Source organism: Crinia signifera, chromosome 2 (assembly GCF_055691185.1).
Source record: "Crinia signifera chromosome 2, ASM5569118v1, whole genome shotgun sequence".
NCBI classification, from domain to species: domain Eukaryota; kingdom Metazoa; phylum Chordata; class Amphibia; order Anura; family Myobatrachidae; genus Crinia; species Crinia signifera.
In genome coordinates, this window is record NC_139218.1 from 202,514,599 (window position 1) to 202,538,134 (window position 23,536).

General features: G+C 40.7%; 1 protein-coding gene across 1 annotated transcript in view; it reads right to left on the reverse strand.

The window, feature by feature from the left end:
* Positions 1-23,536, reverse strand: part of EPHA10 (EPH receptor A10) — a 545,244-nt gene that overhangs the window by 68,830 nt on the left and 452,878 nt on the right. The window contains exon 9 of the mRNA XM_083173569.1: positions 18,994-19,049. Coding sequence (XP_083029695.1) covers positions 18,994-19,049 — 56 coding nt within the window. The remainder of the gene's footprint in view (positions 1-18,993; positions 19,050-23,536) is intronic.

The following is a 23,536-nucleotide window of genomic DNA, read 5'->3' on the forward strand; positions in this document are numbered from 1 at the left end:
AGCACTGGAGTGGGGCAGACCGGTAATCCAGGGATCCAAGGAGTCTGAAGAAACATACAGTACAATTCAACTGATTTTTCAAACTCCTTGGATCACTGGCAGAGAGATCAGAGGAGTCAATTAGCCTGACAGTCCGCAACATGGAGTCGCAACCCCATGCTAAGACGGTTATGAGTGGACCAACTTTTGGGTCAGCACTCACATTTTGTGAACCGCTGCTATAGATGGTGCTAGATAAATGATGATTAGAATCTGATTGATTTCTACAGGCAACATCTCTCACTTCTGGAAACACAAGTTAGTAAATTTACCCCTTTGGACCTGTCAAGCCATTGGTATTTTCCGCAGCCATTTATTTTTCATTTACAGATTTCACTCTTCATAACTTTCTCCATCATAATAATCCCCAAGCATCTTCTCTACTAAAATAATTGCCAACAAACGGTATTCTACATAAAAAGCATACCTAAGCTTCATTAACTATATTCACTAAATGCAATTACAGAATGTAATTAAAAAAGTACATGGATAATGCAGCAGACAACAGACTGTAGTGAGCAAAAAACCCACACACAACCCTAGTGTAATACCATTATAACAAATGTAATTAATATAAGTTACCAAGAAGTGCTCAAACTCTGCTGACACTCCCGCAGACATAAGGTTTCATTAATTAAATGATCCTTAGCAGGGGTTAAAGTGGGGGGGAACTGGGTGGAACTGAGTTCCACCACCTCTAATGGTAAGGGGAACTTAGTTCCCCCTCCACCACAGTCCTGCGTAGTAATTCCAACAGAAAACCTGTCCCAACGACTTCCTTTTCTGTCAAGGCGTATGTGATGTCATCCGGTCACTGACACTGACGTGAAGAAAAGCCACTAAAAGAAGCAAGATTTGTGCATGCTGAAGACAATATGTTCTCCTTATACATGTATGTGTGACATACAGTAAATGTATAAAGAGTACTACTGTGTAGCGTAACTTGAATAAGGGACACTGCTGTGTGTCATAATGTGATTACTATGTGGTGTAATATGAATCAGGGACACTACATGTGGCATAATTGGAATTGGGACACTATTGTGAGACTACTGTCCCTTTATAAAGCATGGCAGGTAAAGCACAAATTTGTTGTTTGTAAGGGGGTGCTGAAAACCCTGGCACTGGCCCGATCTCAGTTGGGGGCACGCGCCGGAGGGGGGGGGTATGCGCATGGGAAATGAGTTCCATCACCTCTACAGGACCACTTTAAGCCCTGATCCTTAGGGACAAGTCTGATTTTCTCTGGCCATATCCTACATAAACCTCTCAATAACTTGCATTGCATTAAGAGCTACATTAGTTTATTTCTATTAAAACAATCCAAGCTTGAATCCCTAACGCATAATCTTAGAACCATAACCCTAAAAACAAACCCTGTGGTAATCTCTGTAACCTTTGCATCCCACCTTGTAAAACCTAAAGTAGATGCAAAATAAATGATGTGGACACATTAAAAGTTACAGCTTTTTATTCAAATTAGTAATTGACATAATAAGGAAAAGGTGGACAGGAGATGCTGCATCATCGCTCCAGCTTTGCTTATGTTGGGCCATGCCCGAGGACAACTAAAATCTATCATCTATCATGGTGGGGACTCACCTAACACCTCATGGACCAAACCGGGCATTTAACACACAAGAAATGCCCGGCTCCCCTCACACTGAGAAGGACAAACTCGCCAATGATTCAAGGGTAGGTGTCCTGCAATGATCATATACTGTACGTACTAAAAGCCATGAAAATGCAGTGTTCTCCCACCCGGCTGCGCATCCAACACATATAATACCATTGACAAGTAAGGAAAGCAAAACGGGGGGGGGGGGGGGGGGGCGGGGGAAGGACCTCTGCAAAGACTACCCAAGAGATCTTGCTCTTATAAAAACTCATATTTAAACACTTTCCCTGAGGGAAACTCCCCTAGCTGAGATTGGCTATAATACACGATTGACAGTACAACATTAACCATCACTGCCCAGTGACAAGCTTGTCACCGGACCTGAATAGAAAAAACCTAAGAGTCTTAACTCCTCTCATGCCTATTTGGCCTTTGTTTTTTCTTATCTCAGTAATGCAAACATCATATGAAAATGCATATACTGTAACTGCCTGGTGATGGACATGAAAGCAGTTGTGTTAGATTGCAGGTGTGAAAGGCATTACATTGAAAGTGCAAATCCAATTCCAGGGATATGCAGAGTTGCAAAATGAAAATGATAAGATCTGCACCCATACCATACATGCCTGGTTTACATAAGGTATATGTAAATAGTATTAAGCCCAACTCATAAAATCATAATATATTCATGGGAAATGAAAAAACACCTATCACCTTCAGCTGTATAATCTACCAATCAGAAGTTGTCAGCTAGTGTAAAATCTGCATATCTGAAAAGCATTTGGAAACTTTTCAGATTATGCCCTGAGCCAATCTGACTAATTAACAAATAACTCAAATCAGCGTTTTCCTATATAAATTCACAAATGCGTTCATTAAGCATTTAATTATACTCATTAACCATCTTGATTTAAGGTAAACAGACCTTCTTTTTGGGCAATGACCCATAATCCCACCTGCACACACTAGCCAACCAGCCGTGTTTGAAAAATGACAGTTAGAAGTTGATAGGATGGTGTGTTATCACACTTCCACTTTATCACAGCTTTATCACCACTTTATCTCTTTACAGGCTAACAATCTATAGGGAAATAGGCATACACAAGAATAGGGGCTACAGTATCAATTTTATTGTGGTCTACCACGGTGTGTGACCAGCTCCCCAATATGCCTTCTGCTGCAGAATCTGACATTGTGTTCAGGTTGTGCTCAGGTGCAGTGTTAGGTTCCATGTGAGAAACTTTCACATATGTGAAGGCCACCTCCGATATGCCGAGCATGTAACATGCAGGGACAGTGGTTATTGCTACTGATGTCCCTGTCAGTTAACTTTATTACATTTTTACATGATTATTCCATTGGTATATATATTGAAAAAATGCAGTACTACCGCAATTTTTTGTACACTGGCCTAAGGGATATTAAGAAATATATACGAACTGATGTTTATATGTCTTATCTTAGACAGGAACAAATCATAAGGAAGAGGTAGATGAAACTCCCCTTCTTTTATATAATCAGCTGTGGCGGCTGCAACCCTTGGAATGCAAAGTGGAGCCAGTTAGCACATATACACATACAGAAGATTTATGTAATATATGTGCCCGGGAATCGGCAGCACTGTGTCTATAATAGCCAATAGGAACTTAGGGGCAGACAGTAATGACTAATGCAGAGTCCCAGGTTCCACCAGTGGCTGTTATATGCTGCTATCCTGGGTTTAAACCATCCAGTTCATACTATATACAGTATTCCATACATCAGTTCATGTATGTTTATGTGCTAACCGCACCCCATTTTCTGCATGTCGAAGTCTGATAATCAGATTTCATTACCTTTTCCCCTATTTATAGCAATGCACACATCCAGGCACCAATTTTGAATTAACAATTTTTTTTTTAATATAGCAAAGGGGGTAATAAAAAACAAGACAGCGTTAAATCAAATTATGTCTAAATATATCAAAAGAACCTACCAAAATGACAACTAAAATGGTGAAATTAAATTCATAATCTATATGAAAGAACAAAGAAAGGTCATAGGAAAGGCTTGCAAAGTTTTATTGAAATAAAACATCATAAAACTTGGATAAGTACTTTTATAATTGATAGCATAACAGACAGGAGATCAGAGCCAGTGCATTAAATGCACATTATTAAAAAGATAAGACATTAACCATTCCTTAATTAAACATGTTATAATGTAGCAGAATATAAATATGCTTAACTTGGAAGTCCCATAAACTCTACAATTAGCTGGTATACACTGCACCAGGTTTTCCCAAACTCTGTCCCCAACATAAATGAACAGTCCAGCTTTGATAGATATCTAACCAGATGTTCTAATCAAGCTAACTGGTGTACTAATTAAGTAATTTATGCACGAGCATGGTTATCCTTAAAACATGGGGCTTTTTTTTATGATGTGTCTATTTTTATGTAGCTAAAAACTTAAAGCTAGACTCATTATACTATTCTTAAAACCAGGGCACTCATTAATTACAAAGGATCTGTGGTTGGCCTGCATTTCACCTGGTTTTATCAGCCAGAACCTGTGTAATTCATAAGTGTTTCCGATTTAAAGGGATAGTATAGTAAGCCTACTTAAAGTGGCACTAATATTAAGGGGTAGATGTATGAAGCAGTGATAAGGGACAAGTGAGTCAGAGGAGAAGTGGCCCATAGCAACCAAACAGCTGCTCTGTATACATTTATATTATTCAAATTATAGATGTTACTTCAGTGCTGATTGGTTGCCATGGGCCAAGTCTCCTCTGGCTCACTTCTCCTCCCTTATTGCTGCTTCATACATCTGCCCCTCAGTGTGAAGCCTGGCATACTTTAGTGCTGCTTTAAATGATCAGAACCAACCTGGCGAGAGAGTCATTTACAAAAGTAAATATAGCCCATGGACTGTAAAGGTGTCTTCAAGTATCACATTTCGAAACAGCTATATTAGAACCAAATTGGAAACTGGAGGTTCTACCACATATCTGCAGCATTATAAATCCATACAGATGAGAATACACAATAAAGACTGGAAGGAACCTTTGTTCATATAAGTGTAATTTACAGCTTATGATGATCGTACACAGATACAGATCTCTTAATACACTGTGAGAATAGCTCCTTAAGGTTTGAAGACCTTGTAAAATGCTAATATATCTCTAGTCTCCTTGTTTCAATCCTTAGGATTTATTTCTGATGAGTTAAGTATATTTGTAATTCTTTATTAAATCGCTTTTTGTTGATTTATCTATCTGACGATTAAGCAGTGTATTCTGGTTTTCTCTAATTAATAATATTAATTATTTGACATAAGAAAATGTAATACATATTTTCACTAAATTAAATTGTGTCTGTGCCACTAAATTTTTTTTTCCAAATTCTGCTAACTAACAGGGACAATCTAACTATATGAACGTCTGCAATAAAAATAGGAGCTGGCCAAAGATGCATTGGGAGACAATATTGCTCCGATTTTGTGAAATGTTTCAATTCTCCACAAAAGTCAGATATTTTGCAGTTGGCTAATTTAAGTACAATGGCATGCCTACTGTATATCATGCTTGGAATTGCTACTGTATCTGCATACCAAATTATGTTACAGTGTTTGGATGGAAAACACTGCAACATAATATTTTTTTATGCAAATACATACGCAATTACAAACAGAATATAGGCATATAATTTTAATCAGCAACAGCTGCTTCTGTTTTTGATTTTCATAGCGATGCACATACAATTTACAGATAAAAAGTGCAGAAATGACATGTATAGTACATGAGCTATTTTGACATATCAAAATAAATTTTTCCTTTTCATGGTCACAAATAATTTTGAAAATGATTATTTGTAGGAAACCTGCAGCAATTATGTGCTTGTTTTTGCATTACTGAATACAATTTATAAAAAAATAAAACACAGCTCTATTTATGTCTATTTATGTCTGATTATGTTTATTATTTTTATAAAGCTGTTTAGTGTGAGACTTTCAAACTTGGCTCCAGTTAGGTAAGGTGAAGGTAAGATGTAAGGCTCCTACAGCGGGGGGCAGCGATGTTGGACCCACAACCCAACAAAGGCCCAGCATCGGCCCCCGGCCTCACCTCTCTTCCCACACTCTGTCCCACCCCTGCTCCATTCATGGCCCCTGGACACTCTGACCACCCCTCAGCTTCCCAGGAGATCGGGACTCAGCCAAAAACACACTGAATAAGGAAAAATGGCCTGTTTAGTCTAATGCAGCCCTGGAAGTAGCTATGACCAAAATGGCGCCGCAAATGGCTGCCTAGGAGCTGTGCAGCTCAGCCTTATATGTTCCCCAATCTCATGTGTGTGTGTGTGTGTGTATATATATATATATATATATATATATATATATATATATATATATATATATATACATGTTTGGGTGTTTTACTGCACTGTCACTATTTTACTTGTTTACCTACCTGGCTGTGGCAGTGACCATGTAGTGCCGTTGATGGCCGCCTTTGTGCTGTGCTCAGCCAAATATGTTCCCCTATGTCACCCCTGTCCTTGTCCACCACACTTACCAGGGTGCATCTGGTGTACAGTATATCTGTACATGTTCTATATATATGTACTGCCACTGTTCACCTGTTATCTACCTGGCTGTTGCACAGCAATCCAAACAAATTCCTAGTATATGCAAGTATACATGGCCAAATAAAGCTGATTCTGATTACATCCCAGCCTGAAACTTTTATACTAAAGGATGCATTCTTTTTGGTCTGAAAAAGTCCTGTGCTACCTGTTTTAAAAGTATCATGAGTAGTCAGATCCTGTTTGCACTTGGAGCCTTAAAGATGCATGCCATTACATCAGTTCCAGAAAAAAGTCGGACATTATAACATCTGACTGAGTCCGACTTTTTCCCGGCCACTTAAATAGGCTGTCATTACATCCCAACCATGGAGTTTCCAATATATATTTGTAACCAGATATTAAAACAATAGGTCACCTGTACAAGGCCTTTAGGCCCCATACACAGGACCAATTTGACAATTTTCATCTGAGTTTTATCCAAGCTCTCTCTCTCAGCAGCCCCATTCTACTGAATGACAGTTTTCAAATCTCCTCCCCAGGAGTCCTTTACATGCGTTAAATCACATGATTAGCTGGCTGTCACTCTCCATTTTATCACTTTTGAGCCCTATGGCTGTAAGGAGGTAAGTGGGGCTGGGGACATCACACAGGGTGGGATAACCTTGGGTATAGTACCAAGCTTTGGTTCATGGCACTGTATTCGGAGGGACATTATGTCTTCTCTTATATTACCATAAGATCTGTTCTGGGTATTCATAAGATCTGTTCTAGTGTTCATTTTAGCACCCGCAATATTTGAAAACCCATAAAGTTCCTCTTCCCTGCCTGGGGTGTAGCTGTCTGCTGTAGTGCTTGTAGCACAGTGGCAGTGGCAGTGGCGTAACTATGAATTGGGCGCCCCCCGGCCGTTAATGTGGGGGTGCACCCTCCGCCGCACCCCCCCTTCCCCCGTCGCCCCCCCTCCCCCGTCCGCAGCCTTACCTGTCTTGCTGGTCCCGGCTCCCTTGCTGGCTTTATTCTTCTGCTATGGAGATGGACCAACACAAAATGTCCACCCCCATACAGCAGACAGTTTCAGAGAACAGTCTGTTATATGGGGCGGACATTTTATTGTGGTCCGTCTCACTAGCAGAAGAAAGACCGTCCACCACTGAAGACAGGTAAAGCTGCGGGCGGCGGATGGGCGGGCGATGGACGGGCGGCGGGCGGGCAAGCGGCGGATGGGAGGGGGCTAACTATAGCACCGCGCCCCCCAGCGCCCCCACATGCACAGCGCCCCCCCCCGCAACCGCGGGGGCTGCGGTGCTATAGTTACGCCACTGCACAGTGGGGTCTGTATATCAGCACTGATATGCAAACTTGACCTGTGCTAGAAAAACCACAGCAGAAAGCGACACCCCAGGCATCGAAGAGGAACTGCATGGGCTTTCAAAGATGGCGGGTGCTAGAATGAACACTACGTATGTTCTACTACCCAGAACATCTCTAGGATGCTCCAAGCAGCAGGTTAATGTACCAAAGGAGATGTTTCTCCCACCCACCCTGTGGTGCACACAGTTATCATTTCTTATGCATTGCTCAAGGGGCTGATGCAGTACATGGTGGTGGAGTTGTGTCTCGTTACAGTTGCAGAGATGCTACACACATCTGCACTTTCAGAGCTATTCTGAAATAAGAATCAGAATACATTGACGGTCAAGCATAAATTAAGCCAAATATTCTGTAAAGAAGTGGGATTATTGCTAAATGAGACTAAATGAGCATTTTCAGAGCAACCTACACTTTGTTCTATCATCCTCCTTAATGAATCAGTAAAGTGAATCATACCTTTATCATGCAAATGTATTACCTGTATGGTTATGCACAGTGCATTAGAACTACAGTATTTACTGCTATTGAAAAAAAAAAGTAGAAGAGGACCAAATCTTTGCAAGCCTTCCAATAAAAACTGCATCTTGAGATGCACTTTGAACAATATAATAAAAAGTTTTACACACAAAACATGTCAGACGCATAGCATTCTGCAGCTGTAAATAAAGCTAAATTGAACAGTATTTTAATAATAAAAAAACTTGAAGGTTTATTTCTTTGTAGGAGGCAGATCTAAAGAGTTGGAACTTGGACTTTTTAAATTTAGAGTTTTACATTTGTGAACTGTAAAAAAAAATTCCACCACATTTTACTTTGAGACAAACTTTTACTGTGGAGATGCCCCCCAAAGGTACTGTATAATGGCTGGGGATTATTTATCTTTAGACATTCTCAGTTAATCTTATACATGAATATGACTTCATCTAAAAAAATGAAAGTCACAAATAATGGAATTTGAGGCAATCAAAAACATAATGGCAGGATTACTTTTCTAAGTCTTTTTACTAGAAAATACTTAGGAGGTCAATCCTACTAAACCCGAAGGGTGCGAGTTGCTGTTTGGGTGCCGTTTTAATGCTGAAAACGGCACCCAAATTAATCCTAATGGGCCCCATACATCAGCAATCACAATTTATGGATTTTCAGATATAGGGATATTTTGGCCAGATAAATGGATTTTACAATCTATCTGACTTTGCCCACACATTACAGATTTATTTCAGTGATCGGCAGATTTTTCCATCTAAAGATTGCATCTTCATATCTGGAAATTGCCCAATCGATTGCTGTTCATAATGTAAATAGATGAAGAAGACGAATTGGGAATGCCCACACATATAAAAAAGATCTGCAGATAATACCAGATTATTAAACATGTTTAAAAACCTGATTAAGCAATCGATTGGCGATTTTGATTGGGATTGCCAAAAGGGGGAGCCCACACATCTAAAATTAATTGTGGCAATCATCTCCATATCTGAAAATTGTCACAGGGCCGAATTCGCTGAAAATTGTGGAGGTTAATAGGATCGACCCCATAGTCACTATTCTATGTGACTAGTGACTAGGACACATCAGAAGACATACAATTGATGCTGGACACAGGGCCATCTTAACAGCATTGTAAGACCCTGGGCAAAGCAATGCAATTCGGGCCCCTCCACACCCATTCACAGGAAAAATTGTTAACAAAAAATAATCATAACCTTCCCTTCCTGTGGTCCTGTACAATCTCACCACTTGCTTCAATACAGGGAATGGCTATCATCAGCACTCTGGTGGATGGATGGAACTATCCATTAATCAATCAGCATGCTGACAGCCATTCACTGTCAGGCTACAGACTGGGAAGCAGGAAGAGAATGCTGCCTGACCCCTATGATGTTATGTAATTTACAATCAGAGTGACCAGGCAGCATTCTCTACTGCCCCCAAAAGCTCAGGAGGCAGATAACCACAACCGAATTCCCTCCAGCTTGAAGACCTTGGGCAGCTGCTCATTGAGCCCATATGTTAAGATAGCCCTGGCTGGACACACACACACATATATATATATATATATATATATATATATATATGTGTGTGTGTGTGTGTGCAACAGAGTCTGTATTTATACCTGAAATTGGCACGTAAAAAATGGCAATGCCCCCCTTCTGTTCTCCCTGTACACCTCCTCTCTGGGTGCACTCATTAACTCCTTTGGCTTCCAATATCACTTCTATGCTGATGACACACAAATCTATCTCTCCTCTCCTGATCTGTCCCCCACTGTTTTCTCTCAGGTTTCTAACTGCCTCTCCGCTATCTCCTTCTGGATGTCTGAGCGATTTCTAAAGCTGAATATGGACAAAACCAAACTTATTATCTTTCCCCCGCCCAGATCTACAGTATGCCCCCTACTAATATCTATATCACTGTTAACAACACCATCATCTTCCCCGTTCCCCAACTCCGCTGCCTGGGTGTCACTCTCGACACCTCGCTCTTCTTTGCACCCCACATCAAAGCCCTGGCCCATTCTTGTCGGTTCCAGTTACGCAACATTGCTCGCATCAGACCCTTTCTCTCACAGAGTGCATCTAAGCTTATTATCCACTCACTGGTCATCTCACGGCTCGACTACTGTAATGCTCTCCTCACCGGCCTCGCTTGATCCCAACTGGCTCCTCTCCAATCTGTCCTCAACTCTGCAGCCAGGCTTATCTTCCTCTCCTGCCGCTCTAATTCTGCCACTCCCTTCAACAAAATTTGCACTGGCTCCCATTCCCCTACAGAATCTCTTCAAACACCTCACACTCACATACAGGGCCATCTCTAATTCCATTGCTCCATATATCTCTAACCTCATCTCCATTCATACACCCTCCCGCCCTCTACGGTCGGCCAACGACTGTCATCTCTCCTCCACCCTGATCACTGCTTCACATGCTAGAGTACAGGACTTTGCCCGTGCTGCCCCCTTCAGTGGAAAACACTCCCTCACTCCATTAGACTCTCCCCGACCTTGCAAAGCTTCAAATGGGCACTGAAAACTCACCTATTCAACAAAGCGTACCCTTCCACTGCAGAAACTAGTCCTGCATAAACTAGCTGGTTCTCCGACCCCTTGCCTGTTTACATCCTGCTATCTAGCCACCACACACTTGCTTGCACCTCTTGTAATCTGTCTGTCTCCCCTTCCTACTAGATTGTAAGCCCCTCCGAGTAGGGCCCTCTTCCCTCCTGTTGTTAAAGCCCTCTTCTCTTCACATTTCACTCACAGCTCTCCTATACTCAAACACTCAGTGACCATCTTCGTCCGCATACTCATCTCCATCATTGGCCTCAAGTCTCTTATAGTATGTTGATTGAGTCCTCACTACTTATATTTAAGCTGTAATGTGTATTGAACTGTGGCGCTCTTTATTTCTACTCTATTTTTGTTATTTATTCAGTGTTATACCAAGTTTTGTGTCCCTGTACTGTTTCTTTGTACGGCACTGCAAAACACTTGTGGCGCCTTATAAATAAAATAATAATAATAATAATAATAATAATAATAATAATAATAATAATGATGGCACTTCTTAAACATACTAAGTCATACACAGTGGGCCAGATGCACTAAGCTTCTAAAAGTGATATAGTGGTGAGTGGTAAATAACCAGTCAAGCCACCCCTAACTGTCATTTGTTTTAAAATATCTGTAATGGGACAGTTGGGGGCTGATTGGCTGGTTGTTACTGTCCACTTTATAACTTTAGCTTAGTGCATCCTGCCCAGTGTCACAAATCAAATTTATCTGCACAGTCTCCTGGTGTTTCTTGTGACATCATTTTGCAATTTAGATGTAGTTTTGGGCAAAAACACGCATAGCACTAGCAGAATGAACCATGCTCACAGAGAGGGTTTTTTGGTCTGGCTACAGCAAAATTATATGAGGACACATCTGTGTATATAAATCAACCAATAAATCACAAACAATACTTGTAAAGATTATACAAGTATAATTTTGTAATTTTGTTTTCACTACCAGAATGCTTGGTACACATTGGATGATATATATATTCCATTCCAGTGAATGGATAATATACTGCTAGTGGGTTGTGTATACCCAATATGTATATGAACAATGTTGCTCACAGACATATCACATGGGCAATGTAGCACAGTTGTTGGGCCAATACTGTATATCTGCAGATACTGTATATCAGTGCACCTAGCTGAGTGTATCGGCAGTCTGCTGACTGTCAATGCACTTGCTACAGGGAGTGATTTCAAAGCTGGGTTGGCAAATTGTTCTCTATATGCTTAAATAAATTAGCCAATCACCAGCAGATTCAGCAGTAGGCGGATATCTTGGGTAAGTGTGTACAGTACTTATCTTTAGTACTATTTAACAATTGGGTGTGCATAGTTTTTTTTTTGGGGGGGGGGGAGAATTTATTGCATTTCATAAAATGCTTGTGCTTCCATTATTGTTTTGAGAGGTTATTAATTATTATTTTTTAATTATATACTACTGATGAAATGAACACTGATCTTTTGTCTTTAAAATACACCTACATTTTGGATATCAGCCACAATGTAATACTAATTCTTGCATATGAGGAACATAGGTAGAATGAAGCACCTCATTCCCTCTTAGGATCTGGCAAAGTCAAACATGCCTTTGCATCCTCTTGATTAGACTAACACTCTCTATATTGATGTTAATGCTGGTACAAATGCAGTTACTGGGTTGTTAACCAACCAGCCCAATTCCAGCCACATAGCACCAATTCTCTACTCCCTCCACTGGGTACCTGTAAAATGGATTGAATTACTGACATGCAAAGCCCTACATGATCATGGCCAAAGGTACCTGAAACATCTTCTAATTCTATACTGCCTTGCTCCATTACTGCAATTTGTAGACAAAAGACTATTAAAAGTACCTAGAATCTCCTAGAATTGATCTGTGGGTTGTGCTTTTAGTCATGAGGCTCCAACACTATAGAACTTGCACCCCACAGAGTTTGTGAAGCCCATACTCTAGAATCCTTCAAAACCAGGCTCCATACTTTACTGATTACACAAGTATTTCCTTACTGTCCCTTCAGTATTTCTATGCTCTGTGTATTTAATGAAAAACTTTTCTGTACTTAATCATTTTTGTACTGTATTATGTTCAGTCTATCGGTTAAGAATACTGAGTTCCATTGGAGAAAGAGCATTATATAAATACAAATATAATAATAATAATAATAATAATAATAATATTATGACAAGCCGGCTGCCGGGTGCAGGTACGGGCAGCTGCTGATTGGCAGTTCAGCGGCGCTGCCCGGACCCAGGGAGGCAGTGGTGGGGTTTTTTTTAAGGGAGAGCTCCCCATAAAAAACCTCAAACATGGGGAGCGCTCCCCCAAAAAAAAACACCACTGAAAAGGTTAAGGGACGCAATACTATATTTTATCAAAAAAACTTTACCTCTATGTACAAATGCTATGAGAACAAATGCCTAGACCTGCCTAGTGGTGGCGCCGGCCCTGAGAACATGACAGGTAAATTTATAGGCTTCATATGTGGTCATTAAAAAACAGTGCTAATTATAAGACTTGCTTGTACTCTGTTTTAATAGAACACTCAAATTGCATTCATTACGGTATCTTTTCTACATCATGATATATACTATGCACTTAATGGACATTCCTGCAGAGCTCCGCTATATTAATACAGAAATATCTTGTCAGAATAGTCCGTTCACTAATATCATTTTTTGTATGTTATCTTTTGTAAAACTGTTTTTATTCGGATTTGAGAAACCATGTTAATCGGATAACAATATTGGTCATGTGTACAAGGCCTGCTGACAAATAAATTCTTAAAACACTGTATATGAGACGCAAATTATTCCTCATAACAAAAAAACTGTATTTTCCATTAACCAGTTAATTAATTTTCATTTAAAAAATTATTTGGAGCCACGCTAAAAAGACAGTGTGGTTTGTAAACTGAACCAGGCAAGGGAGGCAAGGGAAATGCTTCAGGGAGCAGGAGAAAGCAAACTGACATGACATACGCTGAATTCAAGTAGAGTTATCCCTTCTCACATATAGACCATCTTTGACAAGTCCTGTCTGTGAAATCATTGTGTCTTGATAACTCAGAGATGTCCCACAAAGACAAAGCTTCATGCCGAGTGGTGAGGAAAACTGACAGTATCAGCATGCCACACAGAATGCTAACAACATGCAGTGTCTTAAACATTTGCTGACTGACTGAGTTTCTTTGTGTGGCAGCAAAGCTGTGCCTGCTGCATACATCATACTAACATTGTGTTTGTAAGAGAACCTCACAAATCTTTTAATCCACAATGCAAATATATGTAAACCTTCCTATCTAATGTATTAAAAAGCTTTCATTTTATATCCTTGTAATGTCAAGTAAAATATTGCTAATTTGAAAAATAATCACTTTTTGGCCCGGTCAGTAAGATTTACAGATACTTTACAACAAACGCTGACTACCCCTTGTATCAATCAATATGATCAGAAAATCCCTCTTCAGTAATAATCTATTAAACAGGTTACAATAATTGGGTAAAGTAAGCTTTTTGGAGCTTGGTATATTGGGCTAGAATTCTATCCTCGTTGAAAAATATGGGGACTGGGGTTTGTAGCATTAGTTAGCCTAACAAAGGAAATATCTCTATAAGAATCTCTGTGTTCAAGTTTTGATTTATTGCACTGGTAATAAAAGTACTGCTTATGTGTGGTTTTGCCCTTAACTAGTCCTCAAACAAATAAAAGGCACTTTTTAGTACATGAATTGCATATCAGTCCAGCCAAAATGTAATTAAAACAAGAGTTTAGTGAACTGTAAAAGGGCATACTTTTTTTTCACAGAGAGGAAACCTCAGGTTGGTCCAGAGGCCAATGGCCACACGTTAATATTGTCTGCCTGGGAACCCAAACCAGGAATAAAAATGATTTTGTATCACTATCACATTGTTTTTGGCTCTTTGCCAGGATGGACTCTTATCTAAACACATTTGCTTTCAGGAGCATTTTAATACATTTGCATGAAAATATTTAGTTTCACATTGCATATGTGGCTGAAAAATATTTATCACATTCTATAAAAAATTGCCCATGTGCTTTTTCTGGCTTTTGATGGATCGCAAATCATATATACATACACAATTTATACTTACAATTCAGGCTCAAATTGCTTCCAACTAAAAATGAACTTGCGCTTTCTGTTCACCTTCCCTCTGACTAGTTTACTTCCCTTCCCTATCCACCTTTAGAATCTCATTACATTCATCTTCTACTTTCCTTCTGTTTAGTATTACTAATGAATTAAATTTTCCCTCAGATTCACATGAACTCATATTGATTTATTTCTCTAATCTCCCTGCTCACTCTTTAACCCTTGCAGACTCATAATAACAAGATGAATACAGTATTTCACAAAATTCATGTAGCTATAACATATTATTATAGTAGGAGATAATAGGAGTTGAAAAGTTAAGAGGAACAAAATCCCTTATTTGTCCTAAGGCAGTCATACATCAGCCTCCATGATTCCCTGACCCACCAGCACTGCCAATTGGTGACCAGCAATGGTCTGTGATATATCTAAGAATCTTGGAATTTAAACATGTTATAAATGTCCAATTCCCAAACCAAGCTGTTGGGAGTTCAGGATACTGTCTTGATAAATCAGTGATGTACGGGGGCCACAAATTACTTTAAAGTTAGAGAGCGAACCCTATTTTCCCCATACTTTTCTGCTCCATGTTGTCAGTGTAAAATGACAAATTTTGTTCTCTAGAACCATTTTTTTATGCCAGCATGTGTTATGTATATGTAATTACTTTTGCTTATTTAATAATTAATATCATATTAGGAAATAGTGGTAATTGTACGTAAGCCGCAAAATTGTAAATACTATGTATGTGTAATTTGTTAAATTAGACTGTGAGCCATATTATGTATTGGTAAAATCTTGTTAACAGTTTTCTTGGTATGTACAGTACCCTTATTTGTATCACATAAGGATATTGGATTAATTTATAACTTACTGGTGTGTGAGGGGGATGCAGTTAAAATCCCGGCGGTCGGGATCCCGGCGTTCAGAATCCCGACGCCGGAATCCCGACCGCCGAAATCTCCCTCTGTGGGTGTCCACGACACCCCTGGAGGGAGAATAAATTAGTGTGCCCGCTGCGTGGCGAGCGCAGCGAGCCCGCAAGGGGGGGCGATCCATGTCCCCCCTTGTCGGGATTTTGGCGGTCGGGATTCCGGCGTCGGGATTCTGAACACTGGGATCCCGACCGCCGGGATTTCATACTGCTCACGTGTGAGGAACTGCATTTGCATAAATGTAGCTGTGCTGATCAAATAAATGTATTGTTTAAACACTGCATTGAAGAATAGACTCAGTCTTCTTTTTTAACTTATGGTAAGGACCTGAAAAACCAACATCACAAAGCATGTGTCGCATAATGGGCCAAAAACCAGAGGCCTTCTTTGGTGTTTGCAACCAGGTAGTCCAGGATACACATAGTTAGGGTGATTCATTACGTTAGACCTCTCACGTGTGTAATGTTTTATTTTTCATTCTAATTTCCTACCAGACCAGAGCAGGTTAACTACTGCTTCCCATCACAGCCATTAGACTGCATCTCACATCAGCCATACTGTCCCATCAGGTATAAGATGGCAGTGCTGGCGGAAACATTGTCAAACACATGGTCAAAGGTGTGTAAAGCAATCAGATTTCTTCATCTAACAGGCAAATAAGCCGCTGAAATCTATCATCCACTTGATGAGGTGCACTGCTTGCGATGAACGTCCTTTGGATTTGGTGCACTGCCTGTGGTGAACATGCCTGGCTGGCCAAATCACTGCTCATCTTAAATATCTGTCCTGTCATTATCAATGGCAGTGTACTAAAACCTAAACCTGTTTCTGTGACATGACATTATTTTGGGGGTCACAACAATGTTATCTCTGGTTTTGTCCTCTGTAAATGTATAACCTTGCAAAAAATACATTAAATAGATCAATTGCATTGGGAATGAAAATATGTACAGATTTTTAGTAAACAGTAAAATTGCTGTCAGGCCTAACTCAGGCATAACTCAAAGGACCTCCTAGCTTGGCTAAGTTAGTAAGCTCCTATTCATGTCCAAAAACTCAGTTTGTTGAGAAGAGTTGAGGTAAATAATATGGTGGGATGGACCCTTGATAGAAGCCTTATGTGCCTCCCATATGAGTGTAGGGACTTCCCCCTCAGGAGCATTGCTGATAGCTGTGAAATGTTTGTGCTACTTTTTCACAATTCCCTTTATTGCTAAAGGGAGACCTATTGAGCTGCCAGTGTCAGAATGTAAAATGTCCTATAGATCTAAAGGTTTTCAAACCAAGGAGTGGTCAGTCCAGGACACTGAGGTGATGACAATTAACCTTTTAGTTTTCTTTCCTCTTTTAGGGGCAGATTTATTAAGCTTGGAGAAGAGATAAACTGGAGATAAAGTGGAGAAAAGGTAAAAGGAGATAAAGCACCAGCCAATCAACTCCCAACTGTTTTTTTCAAACACAGCTGATTGGCTGGTGCTTTATCTCCTTTTACCTTTTCTCCGCTTTATCTCCAGTTTATCTCTTCTCCAAGTTTAATTAATCTGCCCCTGAAACCCATTATGTATGAGTTACAGTCCTGCTCAGACTAGCCTTGAACAAGGGTTCCTGAATAGCTCAGGGCTCCACATTGGTTGTCTCCCTGCTATAGTGGAAACCCACCCAAACTGTTTGTGTAGTGTATTGTTCATATTATATATTTGCAGTGTACATGTTTAGAAAATTAACTCACAACACTATAAAAAATGTGGAGTTAAACATAACCTTATTGTATATAAGACGACCACTTGTAGCTCTTATTACCTAACAATTGTTATGTTGGGAAAGGAAATGATGATGACATGGGAGTGCTTCAGGAGAGTTGTTGAACATTTTCAGGTGAAGCATCTTACTATACATGTTACCACACTATTTGTGCAAAGATAGGATGTTCCGGGCATTTTGAGTCTTACTTCAGAAAGAGCAATCACATAAAAAAAGAAGCCACCACTGTAAATAATAAAATTCCCTCATTATGGCATTATTGGAACAACTGGCAATACTGCTTTGCTTTGAGTGATAAAGTGGGCTTGAGTCTCATGCATGTTGCATTTATAACAAGATAGATTTCTATATTAAGTGCTAACATTTTTTGGAGCGAAAGAGCAACCTTCATCTTTAGTTCTGACACATACAAGGACCCCTTGCTAGGTGTAAAATAACCATCTGAAATATGTGTGCCCTCAGCATCCATACAACTCCCAATAGGTTGCAACTATACACCCACAACACCTTCATGACACTCCAACCCGTATGTGCATACTGTACATCAACTGATGCTGAGTTAACACACAGAGATGCCCATTTTACATAGAGACTGAGTAGCGACCAAGTTGTGTGTGTCTCAGAATGTCCCTGAGGTACTGTATACAAAGACATGTATGTTCAATAAGGCACATGTACAGCTTGCTAAAACTTTAGAGTTTGCCACATATGAATCTGCATGTGACTTACAATCAGGCAAAATATCTGCAAGTGGGGAAGTGCAAAGGAACAGGGATGTTCTAGCGATTAAATGTCTGTTGTATATGAATGTGTATACTAGTGTGTATGTGTATACTAGTCAATAATGCACATGTAGTAAGACGCAAAAACTAGTAAAGTGTGCTGATGGTATCAGTTATGATGTTTCAGTATAGGATAGGAGTATGTAACTATTGTCAAATTAGAAAGCAAGGTGACACAGTATACCTATAGGAGGCAATGCTGATTCTCAGCCAATCAGACCAGGTACTGCATTATAGCTATTTACATAAACACAAATTAGATTCCTGAGGTTTGGAGGAAATGCCCAAAGTCTTATTCTACTAGGAACATCAATGAAAAATGTATAGCTAGCCTTTGGGATTTGTGATATGTGCAATCAGATGATGAGCCATGAACAGGAACACTATCAATCATCCCATCGCTGTACTAAAGTGCCCTTTCGGATCTAAAATGCTAGCTGCCTGTCTATGAAATTGCTGCTAAAGGATGAGCTAGGCTGCCTGCATTCCTGAGTCTGTGGAGAGGCTGTGATGACAGAGGCAGCAGAGGGCGTCCCCACTGTTTCATTATGTTACCGCTCTAATCGTTTTTCTTAATTTCCACTTGACAAGAATCCGAAGAACTTCAACCGCATAGATCTAAGGGACAAATTAATAGCATCCAACATTTTTCTCTTCAAGGCATTATGGTTTCCTTGTGGGTTGTCAGTTTCATATGCTCTGTTACAAGGTAGTGCCAGCACATGCTAAGATAATACTCACAGTGGAAGTACAGTTCTTCATCTCCATCCTGACTCGCCTTGCTGTAGCCACACTGCCTGTGGGAAGGGAGAACAATAATTGTTTGCAATAATAGCTATGTATGATATCTATAAAACATCATTTAGAAAAAGTGACTAGATATTATCATTATTACATCCTACATTTAACCCAAACTACATAACAATCAGTTTTACAACAATCCTGCAATGTTAATTGACCATACAATAAGGCAGACAATGGTTCTGTAGTCAAATAGTGTATTCAATGTTGCATTACCATACTGTACTTTTTGTATTTCAAAGAGCAATGTCTGGAAAAATAAATGCAAAAACAATAACAGTAAATGGAATATAATGGCATTTTACTGCTGTTGGTAAATTCAGTCGTTATCATATAACTAGTAGCTTGCAGTAGTAGGGACTGTGCAATAACACCAAGAAAGTCTGCTTCTGGCACCGGCTAGTGTACAGCTATGGTATTGTAAAGATTAATGCCTACAGCCGTTATATTATATGACTAATAGAAAACAGAACCCCATTCTGATCATTAATAGTTAAGGGAAGTAGGCCTGATTCAGAAGTGTCTGGAGTTGCTTACGCTGCTACATATTTGTTAAAGCAGCAATCACCGATGCTAACGTGTGTCTCTGATGGCAAAGACCAATACTGCACATGTGAAGTACAGGTCCGGCAAATGCACAAAGTACCAAACATCATCAGCTCCTGAATCAGGCCTAATGTGTGAAGTTGAGAAAACTGAGGGCATATTTGATTACATCATTTTAAGTAGGATACATTTGCTGTAAGCATTGCTTGGCAGGTCATGGACACCGACTTTTCAAATGTTGCAAAATATAAATATTCCGCTAATAGCATGGATTAAGCAGCACTAGGAAGAAGTAATCATGTATTTTCTACATATGTTCTTCAAAATCGTCAATCTGCATGAATAACAGCCATACTGTAATGCCAGCCATGGTGGCTAAGTAATTGCCCATTCAGACTTCTAGTTTAACCTGCTGTATGACTGATTCTTATTTAAAGCGCTGGCGCCATGACTGTTCATAGCACTCTGAATTGGACACTTATTGTGTGTGCAGCTTAGTCTCAAGACATATATATATATATATATATATATATATGAGAGAGTGTATGTTTTATAGGCCCTTATTCTGGTTCATTAGATCGGATGCATGCACGCACCCTTGTGAATGAAGCAAACCCCGCCTTGTGATTAGTTAGGCCGCACCACCCATTTGCACGCCAAATTCACTTGCAAGGCCTGCGGATGGATGTTTTACATGAACATCCGTTTGCATGCCAGTGGGAACCTCCCCCATCATTCGATGGTTGCCGACCATCGAAAGATGATGAAAGCGCACGCATATGTAAGGGTAGTCCAGACCACTCATACATATGAGCAAAGAAATTCAGGGAATTGGGTGGACAGCTGACATCCAAATATGTCAGCTGTCCACCCCCTGCACGTGCGTCACAACCACATTAGCATATGTATGCCCAGCGTTTTCATGGGAACGCACATGAAACGCAGGGTGTACACAAATGGTAATGACCCTGGCCAGCACCCCACGCCCCTCTCCAACCCCTGTTAGCAAGGCTAGGAGCGTGCACTCATATGCAACACATCAGTTCCTGTGCAAATTTGCATCCAAACGACGGAACCAGAATAAGGGCCATAGGGCCAGATTCTCTAAGCTTCAAAAGTGATAAAATGGAGAGTGATAAACCACCAGCCATTTAGCTCCTACCTGCCATGTCACAGACTGTGTTTGAAAAATCTAAGGCAGGAGCTGATTTGCTGGCTGTTTATCACTCTCCATTTTATCACTTTTGAAGCTTAGAGAATCTGGCCCATAGACTGTTACTGTGTCCTTGTTTGTTTTTTATATATTTTTATCTATAGTATACATGTGTTACTTGATATGCACCTATATTGATAGAGAGATAGATGGAGAGAGATTAAAAACATATTATTGTCAACAATGACAACTGCTGCACTGGGGACCTGTGCACTGTGAAACATAAAGTCACAGGAGAAAACTTATTTATCCATAAAAATAGTTTTCAGTAAATTACAGTAGCAGCAGTATTTTACCTCTCATTATCCATCTTCTGCTAAAAAGATAACAAACCACTTACCCTATGGGTACATGACAATATGTAAACTAATAAACATCCTATCGGTGAGTGTGTGTGACCTTTAGCATTCAGGTAATATAACATAACTTATACGACTACTTCAGAAATAAAGACACGGAGACATAGTTTGGAAGAAATTTGTTAGCTGAATTTATTGAAAATGATTTTAAGCTAATTTTTATTTTATTTTTATTTTATTTTTGAGATTTTATTGGTGGCCTAGAAAGAACGGCTATTTGAACTAAACCCCACCCCAAACTAGCATACGTAATCCGACCTAACTTAACAAGCGGTATCCACTCCACCTACAGCATTGACTGCCCACCCAGCCGGGTGGGTTCGCTGACCCCGGTCGGGTGCTACAGCGAAGGCCTAAGCCAATGAGAGGCGAGTGCACCGAAACAAACCGGATACGCAGCAAACATACTAACTGAAGACTTGAAATCTATCAACTTGCCGTTCTTTCCCGCCAAAGCGAGGCCTCCGATCCCGGAGACCACGCCCCGCCACCACATCTAAAGCACCGACTCTACAATAAACAGCAGATCCTCAACAAACATGAATAATCCGTCCCTCACTAGATGAACGCCATCAGGTCTATAAAGATGACTTAACCCAAATCTAAACCTTTCGTGGGTGACCACCGCACCTCCATTATCCATGACCCAACGAGACACAGCTGAGTTCAGCTTTTTCCTGGCCTCGTCTACTGCACGACAATTCCTCGCACCTCTCCAACACAGACGAGGAATTACACAAGACCATATCAGGGTACAGGAAGGCCTCACAGCCTTAATGGCGGTCAAATCATTCAAAATCATTGCCCTGAGCTCCAACTGGGACATTTTCCCAAGATCATTGCCCCCCAAGTGAAGTACCAAGACCTCAGGCAACCCGTACTTCAGCACCTTTACCAAGAGTAAAGCCCTTAGCTCACGCCAGGACATTCCTCTCACACCGATCCACCTCACCGTGTCAGAAATGGCAAATATGGGCCTGTCCCCGTCGGCCACTAACCTAGCCGCCCAGTGCACGAAAGAGTGACCAACAACCCATACCCTGCATCTATCGTAAACCACACCTATAATGGGATAGAAATGCGTAGAGATGAGTTAGAATATTTTATTTAGAGGAACAGGTAATGCACATATTATGAGGATCTGCCAAAAAGAAAAATTCTGTCTGTGAAGCACAAATTTGGTGCAGTAGAACTGCTTCAATACTAATTGAAGCCACTCCAGACACGAAAGGAAAGAGACGGACAAAGGTAGGGTATGGGATGGTTGGGATAAAGGAAAACAGGGGTTTACTCGGCCGGAGAAAAAACGTCTAAACCTGCTGAGGGACTCTTAATTGGAAACCGAATTAGCCGAATTAATTGTGCCAGATTCAGTCCGTCAGGTCAGGCAAAAAAGCGAGAAAACTCCGGACGCTGGCCCAACAACAGAGCGTAGCTAATCCCCGAGTAGGGCTATGTAGGGAAGGGTAAACACAGGAGCACAATCAAACCACAAAATGCAATCACACACGGTAGATCAGGGCAGAAGGTGCGGGCGGATATATGTCTTGTAACTTGCAGAGCGCCATCTACCTAGTTTCTTGATATCATCTACGCTGTTGTTGCTGCGCCTACGCGGAAGGAGTGTGATCCAATTCCTTAGGGGAAAGGCCCACCTCAGCCAGGCATCTGCGCAACATCCATGCGAACTGATATTTAGTTAGTGGCGAGCTATCGTAATGGATCAGCCATGACCCGTCAATCTCGGGCCGCACCTGCATATACTGCTTTGTCAGCTCTACGGGACAAACAGAAACGGGCACCACCGGCCCCATGGACACCCATGTTCCCTTAGCAGCAGGATCGGTCTTTGATCGCCTAATTCTACACCATAGTACCCCATCCGCCATGTGTAAGTCTGAGTTTAACAAGTTTGCATTCCTAAGTTTAGAGGGAGAAACTAATTCAAGAATCCTAAGTGCCCCATGAAACGCCATAGAGAAAGCTAATCGAAACAACAGTGTTTCATATGCGGAATTTGCAAATTTAAACACAGCACTAACCAATGCAACTAACAGTGATGCGTCAATGGGACGACAGCGGTCGGGAGGAGGTGGGCATGCTCGTGACCACCCTTTTAAAGCTTTCTTTATGAGGAAGCCTTTTGTGAAGTCCAGGAACCCCTTTAGCTGCGCAAAAAAGGCTATGCCTGCCAGATAACGTGCAGCCACGGCCCTTGATCTGCCTGTGTTGTATAAATTCCAAAGAAAGGACAACAAAATTTGTTGCCTCCTCCTACCTGGCTGATCAGACCCTCCAGCAAAGAATTCCCATTCCTCCCAAGCCTGCCGGTAGGTCCTAAGGGTGGCAGGAGCCACCGACATTT